This window comes from Podarcis melisellensis (genome assembly GCF_964234715.1).
Source record: "Podarcis melisellensis genome assembly, chromosome: 4".
Classification (NCBI taxonomy): Eukaryota; Metazoa; Chordata; class Lepidosauria; order Squamata; family Lacertidae; genus Podarcis; species Podarcis melisellensis.
Window position 1 is genome coordinate 10,832,151 of NC_138531.1, and position 21,971 is coordinate 10,854,121.

Here is a 21,971-nt window from a genome sequence, read left to right on the forward strand (position 1 = left end):
TCTCATTGTAGCCTGTTTCTTATAGAGTATTTTGAATGATTGCATGAATGCATTCCAGGAGAGCAGCTGTGTTAGTAGCACAACATAATGAAAAGTGCCATGGACCCAGTTCACAGGTTTTGTGTGTTTTTTTTACTGAGCGCAAGCAATCCTGATTATCCTCATACATAGCACAGCAAAATTCATCTGATGCTGTCTAACTTGGCTACCTTGGAAGTGGCCCATAGCAGTTTCTCTGATTGCAGCAGCCAGAGAAAGCTTCACCCACTATAAAGGAAATTGCTGCAGGCACAATGCAGTTCTCAACATGAATGTGCAACAAAAGAAAGGTCAAGGCAACTCCTGTTTGCAGAGCAACTGATCTGGTCTTACGGGTTATTGCATGGACTTTTGGTAAGCAGTTGCCAACTTCGTGAGATGTTGTTAAGGGAGCAGTCCTGTAGACAAGAAGCTCATATATGTTAATCCAGTGTAAAGTTACACCAGATCCAAACCCCATTCAGGAGCAAGGCTACTTGCTGTCAGCTGAGCTGGCCCAAATGTGTCAGAAGGGAAAACAAGCATTTGAAAGTGTTTGACTTCCCCCACACTTTCTGCATTCTGGGGTTGCTCTTAACCACAGTAGGCCTTAGAACTGACTCCGTGTAAACAGACCGTATTAATAACATATGCCATACACCTCTGAAATGAGCACAGGTTTTTATGGCAAATGACTCTAATAACATGAGCTAAGAGCAGGCTTCCTTAACCTCGGCCCTCCAGATGTTTTGAGACTACAATTCCCACCACCCCTGACCACTGGGATCATGGGAGTTGTAGGCCAAAAACATCTGGAGGGACGAGGTTGAGGAAGCCTGGGCTAGAGCTACCCCTGCCAATGAGGAATATTAATCTCTGACCAATTCATTAATATTACTACTCTTTGTATACCTCTTCTCCTCCCCCCCCCATTGACTTTTCATCTTAATCCTGGTGCATCAAGATTAATAAGAGGATACAGCCTTTCTGAAGTTTTTTATCTGCTATGATGACACTGTATTAAATAGCAACTGGACTGAAAAAGAAGAACATCATTATTGTTTTGTGTCTTAAGAAAGTCACTGACTTTCATTTATATGCTCGTGATTAGCTCTTACTTGCTTTTGTAACATTTGTTACAGAAGTCAAGCTACTCGGTTCATAATTCCCCTGAGTTTTCCACTGAAGATAAAGAACCACGTTCTTAAGAGATGGCTGCAAGCCTTGGGGGAAAAAAATCATTCACAGCCATGCTAACTAATGGTTCCCATGTTCTTTTCCAACTAAGATTCAGGACCATTGAAGATGTCATCAGCCCCCTGGTTTTGAATTCATTCAGATGGTCCAACTATTCAACAGACTTCATCACTAGCCTGACCTGTGGCCTTGCCCATCCTTACTCTTGTCAGTGTTGCTAAATGTCTCATTAAAAGGGTTTTATTTTCCTTGCAGAGACTTGAAGCAAAGCAGGCACTGAGCGGTTAATTGAGCTATGGACTGTGCATATGTCTGTGAGCATGTGTGTGTTTCTAGCACACTTGTGAATACCTCTAATGGTTAGCCTCATTTTTCTGTTTGTTTGAGGCTAGCACTGCTGAGCTGCTTGTTCAGGATGACTTGATCACTTGAATGCCGACAAGGAAAAATGAGAATAAACGTTTTGAAGGGGCTCCCCTGTAGAATACTGTAATTGGAAACACCTGCCTGTTTCTAACATCTGCTTATTTGTGCTAGCTGTATTTGTGCCTGTAATGTAAGTTCTCCATGAGCCCCGTTCTTGGAGTGATAAGTGCCTGCAAAAATCCTGTATGAATGTATTGGGTAGGGGAGAGAGAGAGAGAGAGAGAGAGAGAGAGAGAGAGAGAGAGAGAGAGAGAGAGAGAGAGAGAAGCAGCTATGGTGAGATCTGCTCAGGTGTTTCATTTTTAAATTCAGGAAAATAGCTTTGGCTTTTAGAGCTGCGGTGCTTACAATTTAATTGTGCCCTAAAACAAGTAGAAATGGCAAGATAAAGCACTTGACTTTCACTTCCACGTCAGCAGTAAGCCCATTCCAAAGTCGTATTGTGCTTGTTTACAACTTAACATTCCTCCACCACCACTCCTTTTTATTCAGCCTCAATCCACTTCCTGTATGAGGTACCCCTTTCTTGAACTCCAGGAGCCTGTAACATAATATATTTTTTTACAGTTCGCTAAACACTGCAATAAGTGTGTCACTCTGTCACTGGGAAGAGGTTATGGGTATCTTGCCATGGAGCAATAGCAATCCCGTATTGCGTATGTTGTTGTTAACAGTAAAACACAGAGCAAGGATAATACAGGATAATGACAGCAGTCATGAAATTAAAAGATGCCTGCTTCTTGGGAGAAAAGCAATGACAAACCTAGACAGCATCTTAAAAAGCAGAGACATCACCTTGCCAACAAAGGTCCGTATAGTGAAAGCTATGGTTTTCCCAGTAGTGATATATGGTAGTGAGAGCTGGACCATAAAGAAGGCTAACCGCTGAAGAATTGATGCATTTGAATTATGGTGTTGAAGGAGACTCTTGAGAGTCCCATGGACTGCAAGAAGATCAAACCTATCTATTCTGAAGGAAATCAGCCCTGAGTGCTCACTGGAAGGACAGATCCTGAAGCTGAGGCTCCAATACTTTGGCCACCTCATGAGAAGAGAAGACTCCCTGGGAAAGACCCTGATGTTGGGAAAGATGGAGGGCACAAGGAGAAGGGGATGACAGAGGCCGAGATGGTTGGACAGTGTTCTCGAAGCTGCCAGCATGAGTTTGACCAAACTGTGGGAGGCAGTGGAAGACAGGAGTGCCTGGTGTGCTCTGGTCCACGAAGAGTTGGACACGACTAAACAACAACAACAAAGGATAATACGTTCTAAGGTTTTAAGATAGTGTGGCTGAAATGAACTAACCTAAGAACATGCACATGCCTTGTGAAATAAGTCATTGCTGCATATAGGAACAAATGATGGAAACCAAAGGATGTTTGAGCAAACTGTTCCTGTACTGTGCAACAGGTAAAGAGGAGGAGGGCCTTCCTAGAAGCAAACAGGTTAATCTAGTCCATCTTATGATGCTTGCCTTCCATAGGTTAATAGAGGTTGCTGCTGCTTGGCTAGGTCTTCCCTTCAACTATTGCTGCCTCTTCTAGGTTATGCCACCTGTATCTCAAGCCTACTCTCATCATTTTTTTATGGGCTCCGGGAACAGCATCACAGTGAGAAGTAGGAGGAAAGTAACGAGTAGAATTAAAGCCATCATAGTGGTTGTGTCTCAAAGGTAGGGCACAAGGCTTGTTGCCAAGCCATTGTGGAATACAGCTCATGGCTGTACTACAGGTCTGAGCTTCTAGATTACCCCCCAACTTTAAATATGTAGAGGATTGCACTGTTGTTTTTAAAAAAGCAAACTCTCGGAGTTGGGCTGTTAACTATTATTTGTATCTAAAGGGAAAGGAACTGTTAAGAGGTGACAGAGTAGTAACTCCTCCCCTTTTTTTTTTGCACAGAAACAAACCCAACAGAGGAATTTATAAGGGCTCAATTTCAAAATACAAAAAACCCTCCCTTTTATAAATGCTTCTGTGTCCTGGTCCTCTTGCTACTGGAGAGTTCTGTATGGAAAAACAACTGTCTGGAATGTAGGATGCTTTGGCTAAGATGTGCTATCAAGTTGGAAGAGTAGATAGCTGAGATTGTCAGTCTCCCATTATATTCTCTCCCCCTTGCCCTGCCCCTGTAACCTCCAGCTGACCTAGTGACTAGAGGAAAATGAAAGTTAGAATGTCCCTTCCAAATGAGCATATATGGCATTCAGAACGATTTTGAAACGCAGGCATTTGGGTTTTTTGTTTTGGTTTTTAAATAGCAGCTAATAAAACAACTTGTTTCAATTTGCTACAGAACAAATGACCCCCGTGATAAACAGCACTTGCTGGTGATTAAGTAAATTCTCCAAAAGGAGAACTTACTGGATCACAGCAGTCTTTGCTCTATGGAAGGCAATTAAAATAATTCTTGTAATACCCGAGTTCAGACAAAACAGGGATCTCCCTTCAACATACTTTGCTAATCACGAGCTGTAAAAGAACGAAAATTTATGGTAACTGCAATTACCCTATATTATTTGATAGCAATTGAGATAGAATGTTGGAGTGCCTAAAATAACATTTTACATCAGTATGAAGTATCCAGGCATTTAGACTTTTATGTTGCAATTGCATCCAGGAGGAATTCAATTTTTAAAAAAATGGGGAGGGGGGGAGATCATATTTTATTTGTTCTTACTGGGTTCAGGTAGTGAGGGGATGGAAGCTTGACAATTGATTTTTCTACGTATTTTCAAAAGCTGATATGCATTGCCTTGGAATATCAGTGGAATTAATTTATTCCTGTTTATACATGGTTTACCTCTAAGCTTAAATATGTGAAAGATACATACGGTCGGAGAAATATAAAGGATATATACATTGGCTCAGTAACAACTGAAACATTGGAGTCTACATCTTTGAATGGGGCTGAGCACCTGCGGTCATCAGAGGTTGCTGTGAATCTCTCCTCTGACATCTGCCCTTGTTGGACTTTCCAAGGCAACAAAAGCTATGATTGATACAGACACAGTAAACAGAATGCCTTCCGTTCCCCGACGTGACTGTCACAAAGGCCTGCATTCTTACATGCAGGGACAAAAACCTCAATCCCTTGGTTTATATTGGTGTTGGAATAAAAGTAAGCCCTGCCTTGTCTCACGGAAGTATGATAAGGATGATGATATACTGTGTTCAGTTCCAATAAGGAAGCTGCGTTTATGGGAGCAGTACTGGTCCAAAGTTTACAACAACACAATTATAGCTTCCCTGCCCACTACCATCCCTAAACCTCCAGTAACTTCTAGAACTATTACTATTCTTTACTGAATTTGTATATCACCTTTCAGCCAAAGAGCACCGGGTTTTTCACAATGGCAACATACCAAATGAAAACACCAAAACACACAATAACATGTGTGAAACGAACCAATAACCCCTCTCACCACAGACACATTTAAAAGGCAATGGAATGTTAATCAGCCAAAGGTCTAGCTGATGAGGAACATTTTTGCCTGGCATCTAAAATATATATAATGAAGGTGCCAGGTGAACCTCTCTGGAGACCACATTCCACAGATGGGGAGCCGCTGCAAAAAAAGAGAGAAAAAACGGGGGGGGGGGACTGTTTTCATGTTGCTACCCTTCGGACCTCTCATGGAAGGAGGCACACAAAGAAGGGCCTCTGAATATGATCTTAGGGTCTGTGATGGTTTATAAGGGCAGAGGTAGTCCTTGACATATTGTGGCCCTGAGCTGTTTTAAGGCTTTATAGTCAAAACCAGCACTTGGAATTGTGCCTGGCAGCTAATTGGCAGCCAGGGCAATCAGGCCAAGGTAGAATCTGGACACGTATTAAAAAACACTGTGAAAATGTTTTTTTTTTTAAAAAAAACCGTTTTGGAAAATATATTAAATTTGCCATAAGCTCACCATTGCCATCTAGTGTCACATTTATGTAAAAAGAAAAAAGTAAAAGGTAAAGGACCCCAGTCAAAGGCAACTATGGGGTTGCGGTGCTCATCTCGCTTTCAGGCCGAGGGAGCCGGGGTTTGTCCACAGACAGCTTTCCGGGTCATGTGGACAGCAGGACTAAACCGCTTCTGGCGCAATGGAACACCGTGACGGAAACCAGAACGCACAAAAATGCCATTTGCCTTCCCGCTGCAGCGCTACCTATTTATCTACTCGCACTGGTGTGCTTTCAAACTGCTAGGTTGGCAGGAGCTAGGAAAGAGCAATGGGAGCTCACTCCGTCATGGGGATTTGAACCGCCAACCTTTGGATCAGCAAGCTCAAGAGGCTCAGTGGTTTAGACCACAGTGCCACCCATGTCCCTGTCACAATTGTATGATGCACTTAAAACACACTTAAAATGTATTTGCAGCTGTATAGCTGAGTCCCAGATGGCTCAAGCTGTCTTGTCCCAGTGAGGAACCTGGCCTCTGAAAGGTCTTCAGAGGCAGCCATGCTTCCTTCTGCCAGCCAGAATGGTTTGCATGAGGAAGATCTGCTTATCTTTGGGTTGAGGGTCATCCTGCACCCAACGGCGACCACCCCAAGGCCAACGGTGCTTTCCATGGGCTTTCCAAATGGACCAAGCACCTGATCGCTGCGGGCTTGCTGGATTAGGTCTAGGCCGCTGATGCAGCAGCAATTTCCCCACAAGTAAAAAGGGACGCGGGAGGCGCTGTGGGTTAAACCACAGAGCCTAGGACTTGCCGATCAGAAGGTCGGTGGTTCGAATCCCCGCGACGGGGTGAGCTCCCGTTGCTCGGTCCCAGCTCCTGCCAACCTAGCAGTTCAAAAGCACACCAGTGCAAGCAGATAAATAGGTACCACTCCAGCGGGAAGGTAAACGGCATTTCCGTTCGCTGCTCTGGTTCACCAGAAGCAGCTTAGTCCTGCTGGACACATGACCAGGAAGCTGTCTGTGGACAAACACCTCGGCCAGTAAAGAGAGACGAGCGCCGCAACCCCAGAGTCGTCCGTGACTGTCCCTTTACCTTTCCCTTTACAAGTTTCCCAAACCCTGCAATGAGGCTCTATGCAGGCGCCGTGCCGCTTTTTCGCAGGGAGGGGGCGCCGCCGCCCAACGCGCCGCGCTTCCCTTCCTTAAGGAGAGACCGAGGAGGGCCTCGGAGCGCGGCTGCCGTTGCCTTACCTGCCGCCAGGTGGGAGTCGCGCCTCCGTCCCCCGGGGAAGTTGGCCAAAGTTTGCCCGCGGCTGCTGGCTGGAGCGCCGGCCGGAGGTAGGTGGTGGAGGAGAAGGAGGAGGAGGAGTGGGGCGGGCGCGCTTTTGCTAGCGGGACGCCGCGGAGAGAGCGAGCGAGCGAGCGAGCGAGCGAGCGGGCAAAGGGGCTGCCGTGGCGGCGGCGAAAGTGCGCCTGAGGGGTCCCCGGTGCGTCTGTGGAGAGCGAAAGGGCGCGTCGCGGCGGCGAGGGGGCTGAGGCGCGAGAGCGGCGGCGGCTGAGCCCCTCGCTTCTCTCTGAGGTAACGGTGAGGAGTGACGACACCCCTCCCCAAACTTTGCCCCCTCCCCAAACTTTGCCCCCCCCCTTTTTTTCTTTTTACGCTTGACGTAAAAACTTCGTGTGGTGGGGCGGCTGTGAGGGCGGCGACTTGGCGACGCCTCCTGAGCGGCGTCCGTCCCCCCGTTTCCCTCGGCGGCGGGGCTCTTCTGACAAGCCTTCTCCCCCTGCTGCTTCTTCTTCCTCAGCTCGGGAGTCCCGCCGCGCCTTCCTCTCTCTTGCCGGCCATGGAGAGCAGAGAGGATGCCGAGGGCGCCGGCAGTGGCGGCGAGGGCGCCTTTGCCGAAGCTCGCCGCTGGGTGGAGGTAAGAGAGCCGCGCGCGCGGGGTCCCTGCTGCGCCCCGCAGGTGGAAAAGCGGGGCAATGGGAAGGACAGGGGGGGGGGGGCTTGCTTTTTGTCGTGAGCATTTATAGATATTGCCCTTTAAAAGCAACAAGGCCCGAGCGCAATGAAGGCTGCTTCCCCCTCGCTTTCTCCCCGTCCTTGCCCTGGCATTGCCCACACTTCTTCACCAGACAGGCGGTATTTTCAAATGGGGAGGTGGGTGGGAAAGAGAACGGGACGGGGAAATGGTCTGTAGCAAAATACAGAGTGAATCACCCTCCAGATTTTTTGGGTCCATAAAACAAAAGTTATTGGTTCAACTTTTTTAAAAAAATAATAAGTTTTTTGGGGTGGGTGTGTTACAAACAGGTACGCTTCTCCTCTCTGCTTTCCATTCAGAGGTCTCAGAAAGTTTTGTAGCCTGGAAAAAGCCAGTGTGATTTTTCTGAAGCAAAATTTGCCCTACTGCATACTCCTGAGTACCTCCAGGGGGAAAAGCGCTGCTCCTTGCAGGGTTTTGGGTGTAGAATTTAACTTGCAAAAAGTGGAGTGGCTGGCCAGCCGGTTGGTCATGCAACCTTCCTGCAAGCGCCTAGCGCCAATTCCAGATGTGCCTGGTGGGGATTTGAGGATGTAAAGGTATCTTTGCTTGCATACACCCTGTCCTTTCATGCCTTGTTAAATAACAGGGTGGGGACGGCCCCTTTAACTACTGTCTTGCTTGGAAAACACACTCTAGGTAGGGTGTGGTATGGTATGGGTAAAATTGAAGGGAGATGGGGTGTGGGCCTTACGGCTATCAGGAAAGGCCACCCAACTTTTTCTCCTCTAGTATGAGCACTAGTTTCAGAGGTGTACCCAGGTGTTGGTTAGGCTGGCCCTGCCAAGGGTGTAGGCCCAGTTCCCAAAATTGCACCTTCTCCACTTTGGCTTGGAGTGAGCCCATCCGCCCAGCTGTTCTCTCCCTGGGGTGCTCCTTCGCTGCCCTGGGCAACCGGGTGAGGCACACAGGCTCATCTGGGCACTTTGGCAGAGAGTGCAAGGGACGGAGGCGTGCCGATACAGCTCCTTGTCAAAGGAGCCTGGGTATGGCTCTGACTAGTGTGTTTTTTTGTCATTTGAGAGTTCAGCCACAGGTTCTTGGGTGGAGCCTTTGCTCAAATTAAGCAGAGATTTTGTGGAAATTTTGATGGGGCTGATGCGGTGTTCATTAGCTCACTTGGAAATAAGGCCCACTGGATTTTGTAGGAATAACTTCAGAGTATGTGTACCAAGTTGGAGTTGCTTCTGTGTTGCAATTGCTTGATGCCCTGTTATGAAGGCATATCCTTTTAAGGTACAGGAAAGTTTCTTGTTACAGGATATTTAGGTTCTGTAGAATAGACGTTTGAACCTGTAGCACACACCCCACCCCCGCTGTTGTTGGACCACAGCTTTCACTATCCCTATCGGCTACGCCAGCTGTGGCTGATGGGAGTTGTAGTCCGTCAGCAACAACTAGAGGGGCACGGCTTTCTTGCTCTAGAAGGGTGTTTCCCATACTTGGGTCTCCAGCTGTTTTTAGACTACAATTCCCATCATCCCCTGACCGCTGGTTCTGCTAACTAGGGATGATGGGAGTTGTATTCTAAAAAACAGGTGGAGACCCAAGTATGGGAAACAGCGTTCTAGAACAAACAACTTTCTAAGAGGTCTTGCAGTCCATGGAAGCCTGATTCCCACAACAAATTTCTTAGCCTTTAAGGTACTAGAAGATGACTTGTTGGAACATACAGTGCAACTCATGCATGTCCTTTTACACTTCGGTGAATTGCATTCGGTATCCATTATTTTCCACATGGCAACTTCTGGAAAACAGTGCCTTCAGTGAAAGTTTGGTTTAGAAACTCAGGCATTTCTTGGCCTTGATAAGCAGACTGCTGTTATTGGGAGTTGCTCATTAAGAATGCAGGGAATGAAGAATCCTGCTCAGGTGCAGATGGTTAAGTTAGATGGCCTTCAGATCTGGTTTAACTTTCCCCTTAAATGTTCTCAAATGAACAACGGGATTTGGGAGGGTACATTCCTTTCCACTTAGCAAAGCATATATTAAATTTTGTGGCAGGGATTGGATCTGTGTGCTGTTCTTAAGGGGGCAATTCAGTTGTCAACCTGAACTAATGTAGTCTTGCCAAGGACAATGGAATTGCACTTGTGGGAGAAATTTGACAGCCGATTCCGGAAAAGAGCCTAACTTATGCTTGGAACTCAAGTAGTTGAAAGAGGTGATGCTCTATAAAGTTAACAAGGTGTCTTGGTGGCTCAGTTCAGCAGAAGCCAACTGCGAAGCACTTTTGAACATCCCCAATAGCTGCAGGCACCTGTGCACTTTCAGAAAGCGACACTTAAGTTCTGCTGTAAAACTATTCACAGTTCTCAAAGAAAATTATTTGCGCATACTTTACTAGGTTTCTAAAAGGGAGGGGAAAGGGAAACACTCCCCCCCCTTCTTCTGTTTCAGGAAATGAATAAACTGGAATTTTAAGTGTATTCCCATGGATTGTCCTGTTTCGGGTAGTAGAATTTCTCAGCAAGTAGACTCTGAGCCTACAGGTTTATGGCACCTATGTGGGAAATGTGAAGACTGGGCTTACATGCACAGCAGGTGTGCTGGAATGCAGAGCATAATTGTAGTGTTAATTACAATTGACTTTATAACAAGTGAGAGTGGAGCTACAAGTCAGAAATTAAATATGGGGCTTATGATCCCCCGTTTGCCCCGTAACACTAAAAAGGAATTGAGATGGGCACTATCAGGGAGAATCATACTTCTGCCCTGAATTGCTTTCAAACTCTTGAAACAGATTTTTAAACTTGCTTATTTGCAACTATAGTGTTTGAAAAAGGAATATTGCTCCACAAAGGTGAAGTTAATGGGTCGATAAGATAATTGAATTTTTCTTTACCCTCAAGGAGTTTGTGTACTACTTTAGGATATGGGAGGATTTTTCCTTTGATGGATATCTATTAATAACTGGGACTTTTCCCTTTTACCCTGGAACTAATACCCCCCCCCAGCAATTTAGGCTACAATCTGAACCTTACTCACCAATGAGTAAACTCAATTGAATTCAATAGGACTTTCTTCTGAGTCGGCTGGTTAGGATTACAGCCTTATTTGTTGACATTGGTAGAAGAATAGACACCTGTTTGTTGCAGCTAGTCTGTTTTTGCTTTCTTCGTGATGCACATTAAAATTTAGTATAATCACAGAGTCTGGTCTTCTCTTGCGTATGCTCTATGATTTAAATTAGGAGGTGAATTTAGCCACGGATAGTTTTTAATCTTCGGGAGAGTACCTGGATAACTTGGGCTCTGGCATTGTATTTGGGCCATGATGTCTAGTGCAATGCTTTCCCTTAATTTGATTATGGCGACACCCCAGAAGCTACAGCCAACCAGAGTGAAGAATCTATTAGCACCCCCCACCACCCATTTTATGGAGAAATGGGACCTTGCAATTCTTGATGGGAAGCATAACAAGTGAGAAGTAGTGATTAACTCTTGCAAGTAACTCCTGCTGGTTCTACTTGCCAAGTAAAGACATTTGCAAAGAGGCCTTGCCCCATTTCTTACCTTTGCAGACTGTTTCTTTTTTAATCAGCAAATGAGATTCCACCTTAGAGGTATCCTCAATACAGCTGCTAAATGAATTTCATGTATTTATTTATTATTATTATTTCTTTAAATTTGCATGCCGCCCTTCATCCGTAAATCTCGGAGCGGTTCACAGTGTAAAAATACAAGATAAAAAATGCAAAATGCATAAGAAAAACAAGAACAAAAACAAAGCAAACCAATAACGCCCCCTCTCACAGATACATTTAAAAGGATGTAGGGTGTTCTAATTGAGTGACTCAAATAATTTTCAGTTATTAGATGCAAGAATTCAGGGTCAGACCTAGAGTCCATCAAGCAAGACATCTTGTTTCTGACAGTAGCCAGTCAAATGTCTTAATTTTTTAAATGGGCCAACTGAAATTTCAAATGTAGCAAAGCAGTAGATTTTATATACTGTATAGGAATTGTGATGCTAGCCATTCTCTTTTGGAACCAAAAATCTTTTATTTTTATACAGCCCCACCAAATGTCTGCTTTGCATTGCCCACACCTCTAGTATTTATCTTGATACCCGTTTTCAACTCAAAGGCGTATGTGCAAGACGATATCCTTGACACTGATAAAAATGCACTTTAAGAATATAAATGCAACCACAAGTCGTAGTGCTTGTTAACATATGGTAGCAATAGCACTCTCAGTAGTCCCTCTTTGTTGCCAGTAACACGCAGGTGGGAACAGCAATAAAATTCTAAATGTGAAATGGTGAAATACAAATTTGTGTGTGTGTTTTCGAACTAAGTATAGGGAGAGCTTCCACAGTGAAGCATAGTAAGCATGCTTAATTCAAACATTACAATAGTTAAAATGCAACGATGATACGATTTCAGATAGGGGATGTACACTGCAGACTATCCCTTAGGACCTGAAGTATTTTTCTTCGAACAGATGTAGCTAATATGTTAAAGAGATACGGGTTTTCTTTCATTTAAGATGTGGCTTCTGAGAAGACAAAAAGGGTCTGATTCTGATGAGGAGTACCGTATGTTCTACGCTATTCATACAGGGTGTTTGGATGAGTGAGCTTTTTCCCTTAAGGAACAGGTAGCACAACTTGTACACCCCTTTGTCTGAAGCTGAAGTCCTATGCACACATGTCTGGAAGAGTCCAGTGGGTTCCCTGGTATGCTTGCTTCTAAGCAGACAGTTGTTGGAGAAAGAAAAGGAAAGGCATTTTCCTTCGTGTCTTGCTTTTGAGCTTCAAAGCATCTTGCTGGCTGCTGTCAGACTAGATGGATCTTGACCTGATCCAGCCAGCCAATTCTTGTATTGTTAATGGTATGTTGTTCATAAAGCATCATAAAAACCATGTGTTAGAAATTGCAGCCCTTATGAAGCCCTGACGTGAGTTAGGAAGTGCATCCTAAAGGTATATTAGATCACTGTGATTAGGAAGCAAGGATGATAGTTTTGGATGTGTCTCTGCATATTTGGAAATGCCATCCAGGAAAGCTTCCTTATTTGTCAGTTTGCATCCTATTTCTTTTGCATTCCACTTCTTTGTGTGAGATGGGGCCTCTGGCGGGATATTTTTGGAAGGCAATGTCAGGTTACCAGAGAGGCGGGCAGGTCATCAGACAGTGAAGACAAAACAGAGACCTAGTCTGCAGCTGTCTAAAGATTTGCTGTCAAGACCTGGGTCCCAACGGATTGCTGATAAGAAGCAAGTTCTTGGGTGTCATTGTTTGGAGGAGGCAGGTAAATGCACCAAAACTGGAAAGCGGTTTCCTTGGTAATACAGGGTGGGAATGCTGCAGACCCAAAATACAGAGAAGTTGGGGCAACAGGCTGCAGAAATACAGTGGGCTTTTGCACTGAAGTTGGCTGCTGTTTGATGTGTGATGTTCAGGTTGTAGAATGGCATGAATCGCCAAGGGCCAAAGCAGGTGTCATGTGGGGGACTGATGAACAGAATGTCTTTCAGGTTGTTAAAAAATGAACAAAAAACGTCAGAGCGCTGTGATGGGGTACAGTTCAGGTAAGGGTCATAGTGCTGTATGCTATTAATCCTTCTTCTCATTACAGTGGTACCTCGGGTTACATATGCTTCATGTTACATACGCTTCAGGTTACAGACTCTGCTAACCCAGAAATAGTGCTTCAGGTTAAGAACTTTGCTTCAGGATGAGAACAGAAATCGTGCTCCGGTGGCGCGGCAGCAGCAGGAGGCCCCATTAGCTAAAGTGGTGCTTCAGGTTAAGAACAGTTTCAGGTTAAGTACGGACCTCCAGAACGAATTAAGTACTTAACCCGAGGTACCAGTGTACTATCTTCCTTATATAAATCCCACAATCTTCCCAGTGGAAGGAAATCTACAGTTTACTTTGTTTTTCCCTGTGGGGCAAATAGCAGATGATGCTTTCAGGTGGGAAAGAAGGTTAATTTCACCACCTCACTCTCCCACTTCTGATGTGCAGTGGGTTCCTTCTGTGGCTGCTTTTAAAAAGGTGGGAGGAATGTTGGATAGCTTGTTCATGGGCCTCCTGAATGTACCTAGTTTTTCCCCAAGGAGTTTGATACACAACTTCAATGCGAATGAAAAAAAGCCTACAGTGGTCAACATACACATTCAGTTCGCAATGGATGTCCTGTTTCCTGTCCCACAGTAGCAACATTCCAACATGCTAAAAATAGTTCAGCAGGGACTCAATGGCATTTTTTTTCATGTTGTGTATGAAGACTCCTTAAGTCTGGAGGCATCACCTGGATTCAAGTCCAGCAGCTGCGATTTGTTAAGGCGTTATACACTTTTTGAAATCAACTCTGGTTTGGAGAGCAGGGAAAGGCATCCGTTTTCGCCTGCTTTTGCTGCTCACATATTTTGGGAGTTGTGTTATAAGTGAAGGAAAGGAAATATTCCATCTCTGACACTAAGATCACAAAATAATTGGCTAACCTAATATAAAAATTATTTAAAAACAATGATATTTGTTCCTGAGAAGATTGCAAAGAACACCCACTGGACACTGGTCTGAGTCTCAAGAAAGCTGCACACTTAGGGGTAATAAACAATTCCATTTGTCCCTCTGCTTTTCCTCTGGGAAAAACCTCTCTTTACTCCTGAATTGGAGCCAACCTCAGTTGGGTTTTCCGCATTGATGTTTGCTCTGATTCTGCAGTAAAGAGGTTTTTCCAGGGAAAGCGGAAGGGCAAACATAAAGCCAAGCGGAAAAGCTCTCTGACCTGTGTTTTCTAGGTGGAAGTGTGGGCGAGCCCCCCAAACTCAAAACACTTCAGCTTTTTCTAGTGGTTTTTAGCTATGCACATACTTCCTTGTAGCCTCAGCACAGCACAAAAGTTTGAGAGCAAGATGGAGTGGAAACAGGGCTAACTTTAAACCAGTACAACAAGCTACGCCAAAGTAACTTCTGGTTATTTGAGTTTCCACTGCCGTATCAAGTGAAGAAAGTAAAGGCAAGCTTTGGTTTTGTTTAGGGATTGCAATTGTTTTAATAAAGAAAAATCCAGATAGCATGTACTGGAAACTTAAGGTGAGCCGGGAGGCTTAGATGTTTTGTGTAGGTAATCCAGTTTGCCATAAAGATTCTTCTAGATGAGTTGGGTAGTGCAAGTCTTGGATGCAAGCCATGAGATGGGTAGCATCACCATTACAGCACTGATTGATCCTTTACCAAGGTATTTGAGAGGTGTGGAGAAAACCTCCTACATGGTATCTTAACAAAAAATATTTGAGGAAAAAATGGGGGGGGGAAGTCATTCCTCATATCTTTATTTATTTAGATGTTTAGAGTTACAAAATGTGAGGTATAAATCAGTGGTCTGTTTTCAAAGTGTCTTATTTTATTTCATAAAATTTATATACCTCTTGTTTGTAAAAACAACCCTCAAAATCAGGGGTCAGCAAACTTTTTCAGCAGGGGGCCAGTTCACTGTCCCTCAGACCTTGTGGGGGGCCGGACTATATTGGGGGGGGGGTGAATGAATTCCTATGCCCCACAAATAACCCAGAGATGCATTTCAAATAAAAGCACACATTCTGCTCATGTAAAAACATGCTGATTCCCGGACCGTGCCCGTGGGCTGGATTTAGAAGGCGATTGGGCCGGATCTGGCCCCTGGGCCTTAGTTTGCCTACCCATGCTCAAAACGATTTACAAACCACTGTGACTAGTTAATTACAGTGGTGCCTCGCAAGACGAACGCCTCGCAAGACGAAAAACCCGCTAGACGAAAGGGTTTTCCGTTTTGGAGGCGCTTCGCAAAACGAATTTCCCTATGGAAGACGAAAAAAATCTTGCATCCCCCCGCGGTTTTTTCGCCCTTTTCTTAAGCCGCTAAGCTGCTTATCAGCTGTTCCGCTGATAAGCCGCTTAACAGCTGATCGCTGGAAGCCGCTTGACAGCTGTAGCGCTAATCCGCTAAGCTGTCAATGGGCTTGCTTCGCAAGACGAAAAAACCGCTAGACGAAGAGAATCGCGGAACGTATTCTTTTCGTCTAGCGAGGCACCACTGTATCCATGTTCATAATGAAAAGAAGAGGCACTACATATGTTGCAAGTAGTTACCAATGAGCCAGACAACCACGTGAAAAGATTTACTGGAAGTTTTAATTATTTTTAAAAAAATAATTTTTACAAAACGGGCTCATGGACATGGTTGATGAGAGATTCAGTGGAAAGAAAAAACAACACAAAAAGCTAAGTGCAATTTATTCTATTAGCAAATGACATTTTGGGCTCAATATGGTTCTTCAAAAACATAATTTGGTGTGCAGCAGTTTTTTTTGGGGGGGGCGGTGGAATTAATTGATGCTTCCTTAGCCATTGTGGTCAGGAGCTCTTGTTTGGGGGTACTTTCACTGAGCATCAGGTGCTTCAGATTTGTCCTTCCATTAACAGCAAGGATGCGGGTGGCGCTGCCAACCTAGCAGTTCGAAAGCACGCCAGTGCAAGTAGATAAATAGGTACAGCTCTGGAGGGAAGGTAAACAGCGTTTCTGTGTGCTGCTCCCTAGGCCAGTAAAGCGAGATGAGCGCCACAACCCCAGAGTCGTCCGCGACTGGACCTAACAGTCAGGGGTTCCTATACCTTTACTTTTAAGCTTTTATTCTCCTGGATAAAGAGAAGCTTCACTTTAGTTTAACTAGGATTCCTCTGAATCTTGCGTCTAAGGAACAGGACCAAATTTTCTCCCGTAGTTGTAGATTAGGGAATATGTAGATGCTGGAAGTATTAGAACCTCAAATTTGCTTTCTTGCTGGGCTTTTTTTTTGTTTGTTTGTTTTTTTAGTAATATTTCTGGCCATGTCCAGACCGCTGGATGTTGCTCTTTCTTTTATTTTTTACTTTTTAGTTTGCATAGAGTAGTGTTAGGGACGCGGGTGGCGCTGTGGGTAAAACCTCAGCGCCTAGGACTTGCCAATTGTATGGTTGGCGGTTTGCATCCCCGCGGCGGGGTGAGCTCCCGTCTTTCGGTCCCAGCTCCTGCCCACCTAGCAGTTCGAAAGCACCCCTAAGTGCAAGTAGATAAATAGGTACCGCTTTATAGCGGGAAGGTAAACGGCGTTTCCGTGTGCTGCGCTGGCGCTGGCTCACCAGAGCAGCTTCGTCACACTGGCCATGTGACCCGGAAGTGTCTCCGGACAGCGCTGGCCCCCGGCCTCTTAAGTGAGATGGGCACACAACCCCAGAGTCTGGCAAGACTGGCCTGTACGGGCAGGGGTACCTTTACCTTTCCTTTAGAGTAGTGTTGGTGCTGCAGTGAGTGAGGCTGTTGGTGACCTCTGGCAAGTTTCAATGCCCATGGCTGGGGTGCTGCATGTGACTTGATGGATCTTCATTTGTACAGGACTGTCCCAGATGGACTATGGCTTCCTATTTGGCACAGCAAAAATACTTTCATCTTCTGGAGTTCATGTGAAGCATTGACTAAATTCTTCAACTTAAAGAAGAGCCCAAGATGTTGGAACAAAGTTGTCCCCTGGGAGCAATTGCAGCTGCATTAATAGCCCTGGTTAGAAGCTCATTCCCAAGGCAAATAAGAGCCGATTGTAAAGTAGTAAATATTGATGAGCAACTGCTCGAAATTCTTAGCATTGCTTCAGAGTGCGTTCCAAGCATTATGAAGCTGGAAAAGAAGCAAACAACTTGCACTGTCCCAGTCTGGCGAAAATGCATGTTGAGCAAACACCATGCCCAGCTTATTCATTAGGAAAATGCCCTTGTGACCTGCTTTTTAAAAATCAACTGAGGTCTGAATAGTCAAATGATCTGAAAAACCACAGACGACATTTGATGGATGCTTGGTCACCAGGAATGTTGGACTTCCATGTGATATTCAAGGCTGGCTGTCCTTCATGATTTGCATTTTGGATGTTTCTTTCCCTGAATTTGTGGCCGGCTAAGATTCATATAAATGTGTGCTTCCCCTGCGGAGGCATTTGCTTCGAAATGTTAGTGGTGCTTAGCTTCCCGAAGCTCTAAAATAATAATGCTGCCTTTAATTCTGCATGCTAGTAGACATACGTCACATTTGCATTGTGTGAAGGTGAGTGATGGAGGCATGGGCCGTTTCCCTTACCGACAGCTTAGATTATGCCTGTGGCTGATCCTGATGTCTAGCAGTTTAGAATAAGAAGAAAAGATTCATTTCCACAGGTTCTTATTTTAGAGAAGATAATTTTGCCGCTGTTGCTAGGAAACGAACCCAAAGCAATCTGGTGTGCAGGAAAGAAAGAAAGCCTTGTAAATTGTCGTTGATGAAGGAGCAATCCTATAGCAAGCTCTGCTGGCAGGAGCAGAGTTTGGATCCATCTGAGGCCCCTGGCATAGCTGGACTGCACCAGCTTAACTCTTTTATCCTCAGCTCAGCTGAAGATATGCCAATGTTTCTCTGCTGAGCCAGGAACCAGGTGGCTGAACCTCTCTTAATAGGCGTAAGCCCTGAAAAGGGGGTATGGTGGTGGGGGCAGGTCCATGCAGGTGGGGGCGCGCTTAGGATCCAGTCTAAGCCTGGTTAGTTTGGTCACGTGACTGGGCAACTCAACGAAAGTTGAGCTGGCAAATAGAGTGGTGAACCTCAAAGACTTATCAGTAAACCCACTCATGAATGGAGTTTGGATCTGGATACTGATGGTGGCTTACTTATGCTGGGCTTGCTTCATGCAAGCTTCTTGTGTATAGGATGGCTGCTCTAAAAGTGTATTTCCTAATCACTGGAAGGAGCAAGTGTTGCATCAGACGAGTGGTAGAAATCTCAGCAGAACAATACCAGTTTAGAAGACCGGGTCTTTTACTTTCTTCAAGGGAGCAAAGCACCAACTTTCCTGACGTAGGTGTAGTAGGTCCTATAGTAGGTATAGAAATCTCTAAGGCCAAAAATTGCCTTTAGGGAACCCTTTTTCTTTTACATTGACCTGTTTTCTGGGGAACCCTCAGCATACCAGCTGCTACAGAACCATTGTGTCCTGTTCAAAAAAAACAAAAAACCAGGAGCTGCAGGGCTTCCTGGAGCACAGTAGAGAGAAAACTGTTCCTCATTTAAGTTGGCTTGGCTAGGGCATAATATTGGAGACACAACTGACCCTCTTCTGGGGCTGAGATAAATTGAGTAGACACCATTAGGTAATGTTTAGAGGATATCTGGGCTGGTGTGGGGTGGGGGACTCCACAAAACCATTTCTTGAGATGCAGCTCCAGGAGGATTAGTTGAAAGGACAGAATTTATTCTCTAAGAGGTAGACGTTTGCTTTAAATAAATCTGCCTCTAGCTTGAAAGTACAATGTATGAAGTCTAAGGAAATGGTTTGTCCAACATGTGGCCACCACATGTCTCTATTTCTGGAACTTGTTTTAAAGCTCGTCTGTCTACTGTATGTTTTTATGGTTTGCTTTTCTGCCAGGGCAGGAAAGATGTCTGCCTGGGTTAGATTTCCTGAATTTGCATAAAGAGCCTTCCTCCCCCCCCCCAAAAAAAAACTCCTTCTCAAAGCATGGGTCTAATCACTGGGGTATGGTTTTATACAGAAGGGACAAATGGGGGGAAAACAGGGATAATGAGCTTTCCGACTCATCTTGTGTAGCCTAAAGGAGTAGAATTAACACTAATATTTATAGGCAAGTAGTCTCTCTCCCCCCTCCACCCCCAAAATCATCTCAACAGTATGGCAAGGACTGTATGTAGAGAACTCTGATCATATATTTAAAATAACATCTGAAAGACAAAGCCCATAACTCAATCAAGTGATTCATTCATATTGTAAAACCTGGGTGGGCCTTTTCTGGAGTGCTTTTTATAGCTGTGTTGCTATGGTCTTGGCTTAGCTTTTAAACATCTGCATAAGGGATATATTTAAGTCTTAGGTGAGTATTGCTCTTTCACTGTGTGTGAAGGTGGGGGGGGAGTGTTTCAAGGGGCTCTCAATCATAGTTTGAAATGTGGCCAGTCGATGTATAAACATTTGTTGCCTGGGTAATGAACTGGCAGAAAAATTAAGAGAAACTGCAGGCATTGTGATCTACAACTTGCATTAATCTTGGGAAATCTGGATTTGATGCCTGCATTGGGCAAATGCTCGTCCACTGATATTTGGCAGATAGTATCCGTTTCAGTTCTCTGTCTCTAAAATAGAAGTCATTGTTATCTACCTCTAGATTAGTTATTTGGACCAAAAAGAAACTCTACAGCATGTCAGAATAATGGTGTGTGCTGTGAGAGACCCCTTCAGATCTTGCTAAGCAGTTGTGCAAGTCACTTGCCGTTCCTATAATCCGCTGTACTTCCTAGTTCAAGGGTGATTTAAGAGTTGACGATACATGTAAACATTCAAACTGCAGTATTAAAAGCTGAATTACTATTTAATGCCAACGACGCATAAATGTTTACAGCTTTTTAAGAATCAGTTTCTTTTGAGAATGCGTTTTCATTTTGATTTGCAAGAACGTTTGTGCATAAGATTCCAGAGGATGCTCTTAGACTGTGTGCACATTCAGTTCCTATGGTGCATCAGCTGGGTCTGTGGAATCTCTCAGTCATTCGCGTCAGGGATGCCATCTCGACCTCAGTATTGTGGGTGCCCACACGTTTTGGGAGGGGGGGTCCTCCAGGAGCACAACGTGGCTCCCCCATTAGAATTATATTAGATGTGTTGTTCTAAAACGTCACAGGGCATACTTCTTAATTAAAATGCTTTTTACCTTGGGTTTTTTGTTTCTTTTTCAAATGTAAGTCATACCCGGCCATACCAATTTCCAAAATGCTGTCTCTTTCCCTGCTACTGGTCACTGGTTGCTCTGCTCTGCCCTCTGGTGCCACATTTTAATTCCTCCTCCCTCCATCTGTGTCCTTTGTTATCAGAGCTGAACACCTCCCCTCGAATACCATTGTGGGGGGAGGCCCTCGGAGTTTGAATGCAGTAAAAAACACACACGCTATATAGGGACATATGAGCAGTGTTTCACCGATATAGCAGCATAAAACAATTAAAAATTAAGCAATCAAAAAGACACGGTAATACCGCATTATGAATGTAAAAAGTAGGACGTCACGTACATTATCAAAACCATTCTTTAACCCACCGACACTGTGGGTTAAACCACAGAGCTTAGGACTTGCTGATCAGGAGGTCAGTGGTTCGAATCCCTGCGACTGGGTGAGCTCCTGTTGCTTGGTCCCAGCTCCTGCCAACCTAGCAGTTCGAAAGCACATCAAAGTGCAACAGATAAATAGGTACCGCTCCAGTGGGAAGGTAAACAGCATTTCTGTGTGCTGCTCTGGTTCACCAGAAGCGGCTTAGTTATGCTGGCCACATGACCTGGAAGCTGTACGCCAGCTCCCTCGGCCAATAAAGCGAGATGAGCGTCGCAACCCCAGAGTCGGTCACAATTGGACCTAATGGTCAGGGGTCCCTTTACCTTTTTAATGTTAAAAATCATGAGCGTATATCCGCCCTGTGTTTTGGAAGTGGACATTTTTTCCGCTACTCCCCAGTTTGGGGCAGGAGGTGGGGAGGAGCGTAGGAGCCCTAAAATAATGAGCAAAGGAGTGCTCACATCAAATCCCTAATGCAGGGGAACAGTATTGCATTAAACACTATCCAACACATATTGAAGTGTCCTTAAAACCATTGAAATCAGTGACCTGGAGCATTGGATTGTGGCCAAGCTCCTGACTTCTCTCTGTTTCCTCAAACTGTGAATACCTTTGAGAGAGATGTTAACCTTGACTACCAAATATCCCTAATGTCTGACTCTGTGCAAGAACTTTAATTCATGTCAGCCATCAAGTACTGAAATAGGTCATTTAATCCATACTAATCCTTCATGCAGGAATTCCTGAAATGCTCAGGAAGATGTATATTTTTAGCAAGAGAGTAATGATGGCGATTGTTTAGCTGAAAATAGATCATTGTGTTAGTGTTTTCTTGTAAGCTTTATTTAGAAATTAAGCAGTCCACCTTTTCTTAATGTATTTAAATGCATTCCACACCCATATTCTTTGGTGAAATGCCCCTTTTTATGAGTGATAGCTATATATAAAGAAAACTTCATCTCTGGATCAGAGAAAAATATAACTTGCTAAGTATGGCATTTTCAGGAAGGATCACACTGAGATTCGCTGGGCCAAGAGCAGGAATACTTCTGAATGGATTGGTTTTGCATAAAAAAGAAAAGTGTGTGTTAGAGTTGAATTTATAGATGATTGAGTGTTCTGTCTGCTTGCGTGCCTTTTGATCTTCTGAGTTATGTCTTGCCACGGTTGCAAGCTATAATTTGTTTCAGAACCATTACCATTCTCTTGCTTCTGTCTCCTTGAACTATGACCTAAAGCTTTCATGAGTTTTGTAAGGTACTGATGTTTTCCTCCATAGTTCAAGAGTGAA

At 44.5% G+C, this 21,971-nt stretch overlaps 1 protein-coding gene across 10 annotated transcripts in view; it reads left to right on the forward strand.

Moving 5' to 3' along the window:
* Positions 1-7,337: 7,337 nt before the first annotated feature.
* Positions 7,338-21,971, forward strand: part of LMO7 (LIM domain 7) — a 142,797-nt gene continuing 128,163 nt past the window's right edge. For 7 of the 10 annotated variants that reach the window (XM_081907266.1, XM_081907270.1, XM_081907269.1 and 4 more), the window contains exon 1: positions 7,338-7,454. In XM_081907266.1, the coding sequence (XP_081763392.1) occupies positions 7,377-7,454 (78 nt within the window). In that variant the 5' untranslated portion in view covers positions 7,338-7,376. The remainder of the gene's footprint in view (positions 7,455-21,971) is intronic. The other 3 variants (XM_081907276.1, XM_081907268.1, XM_081907267.1) reach the window with 1 other exon arrangement.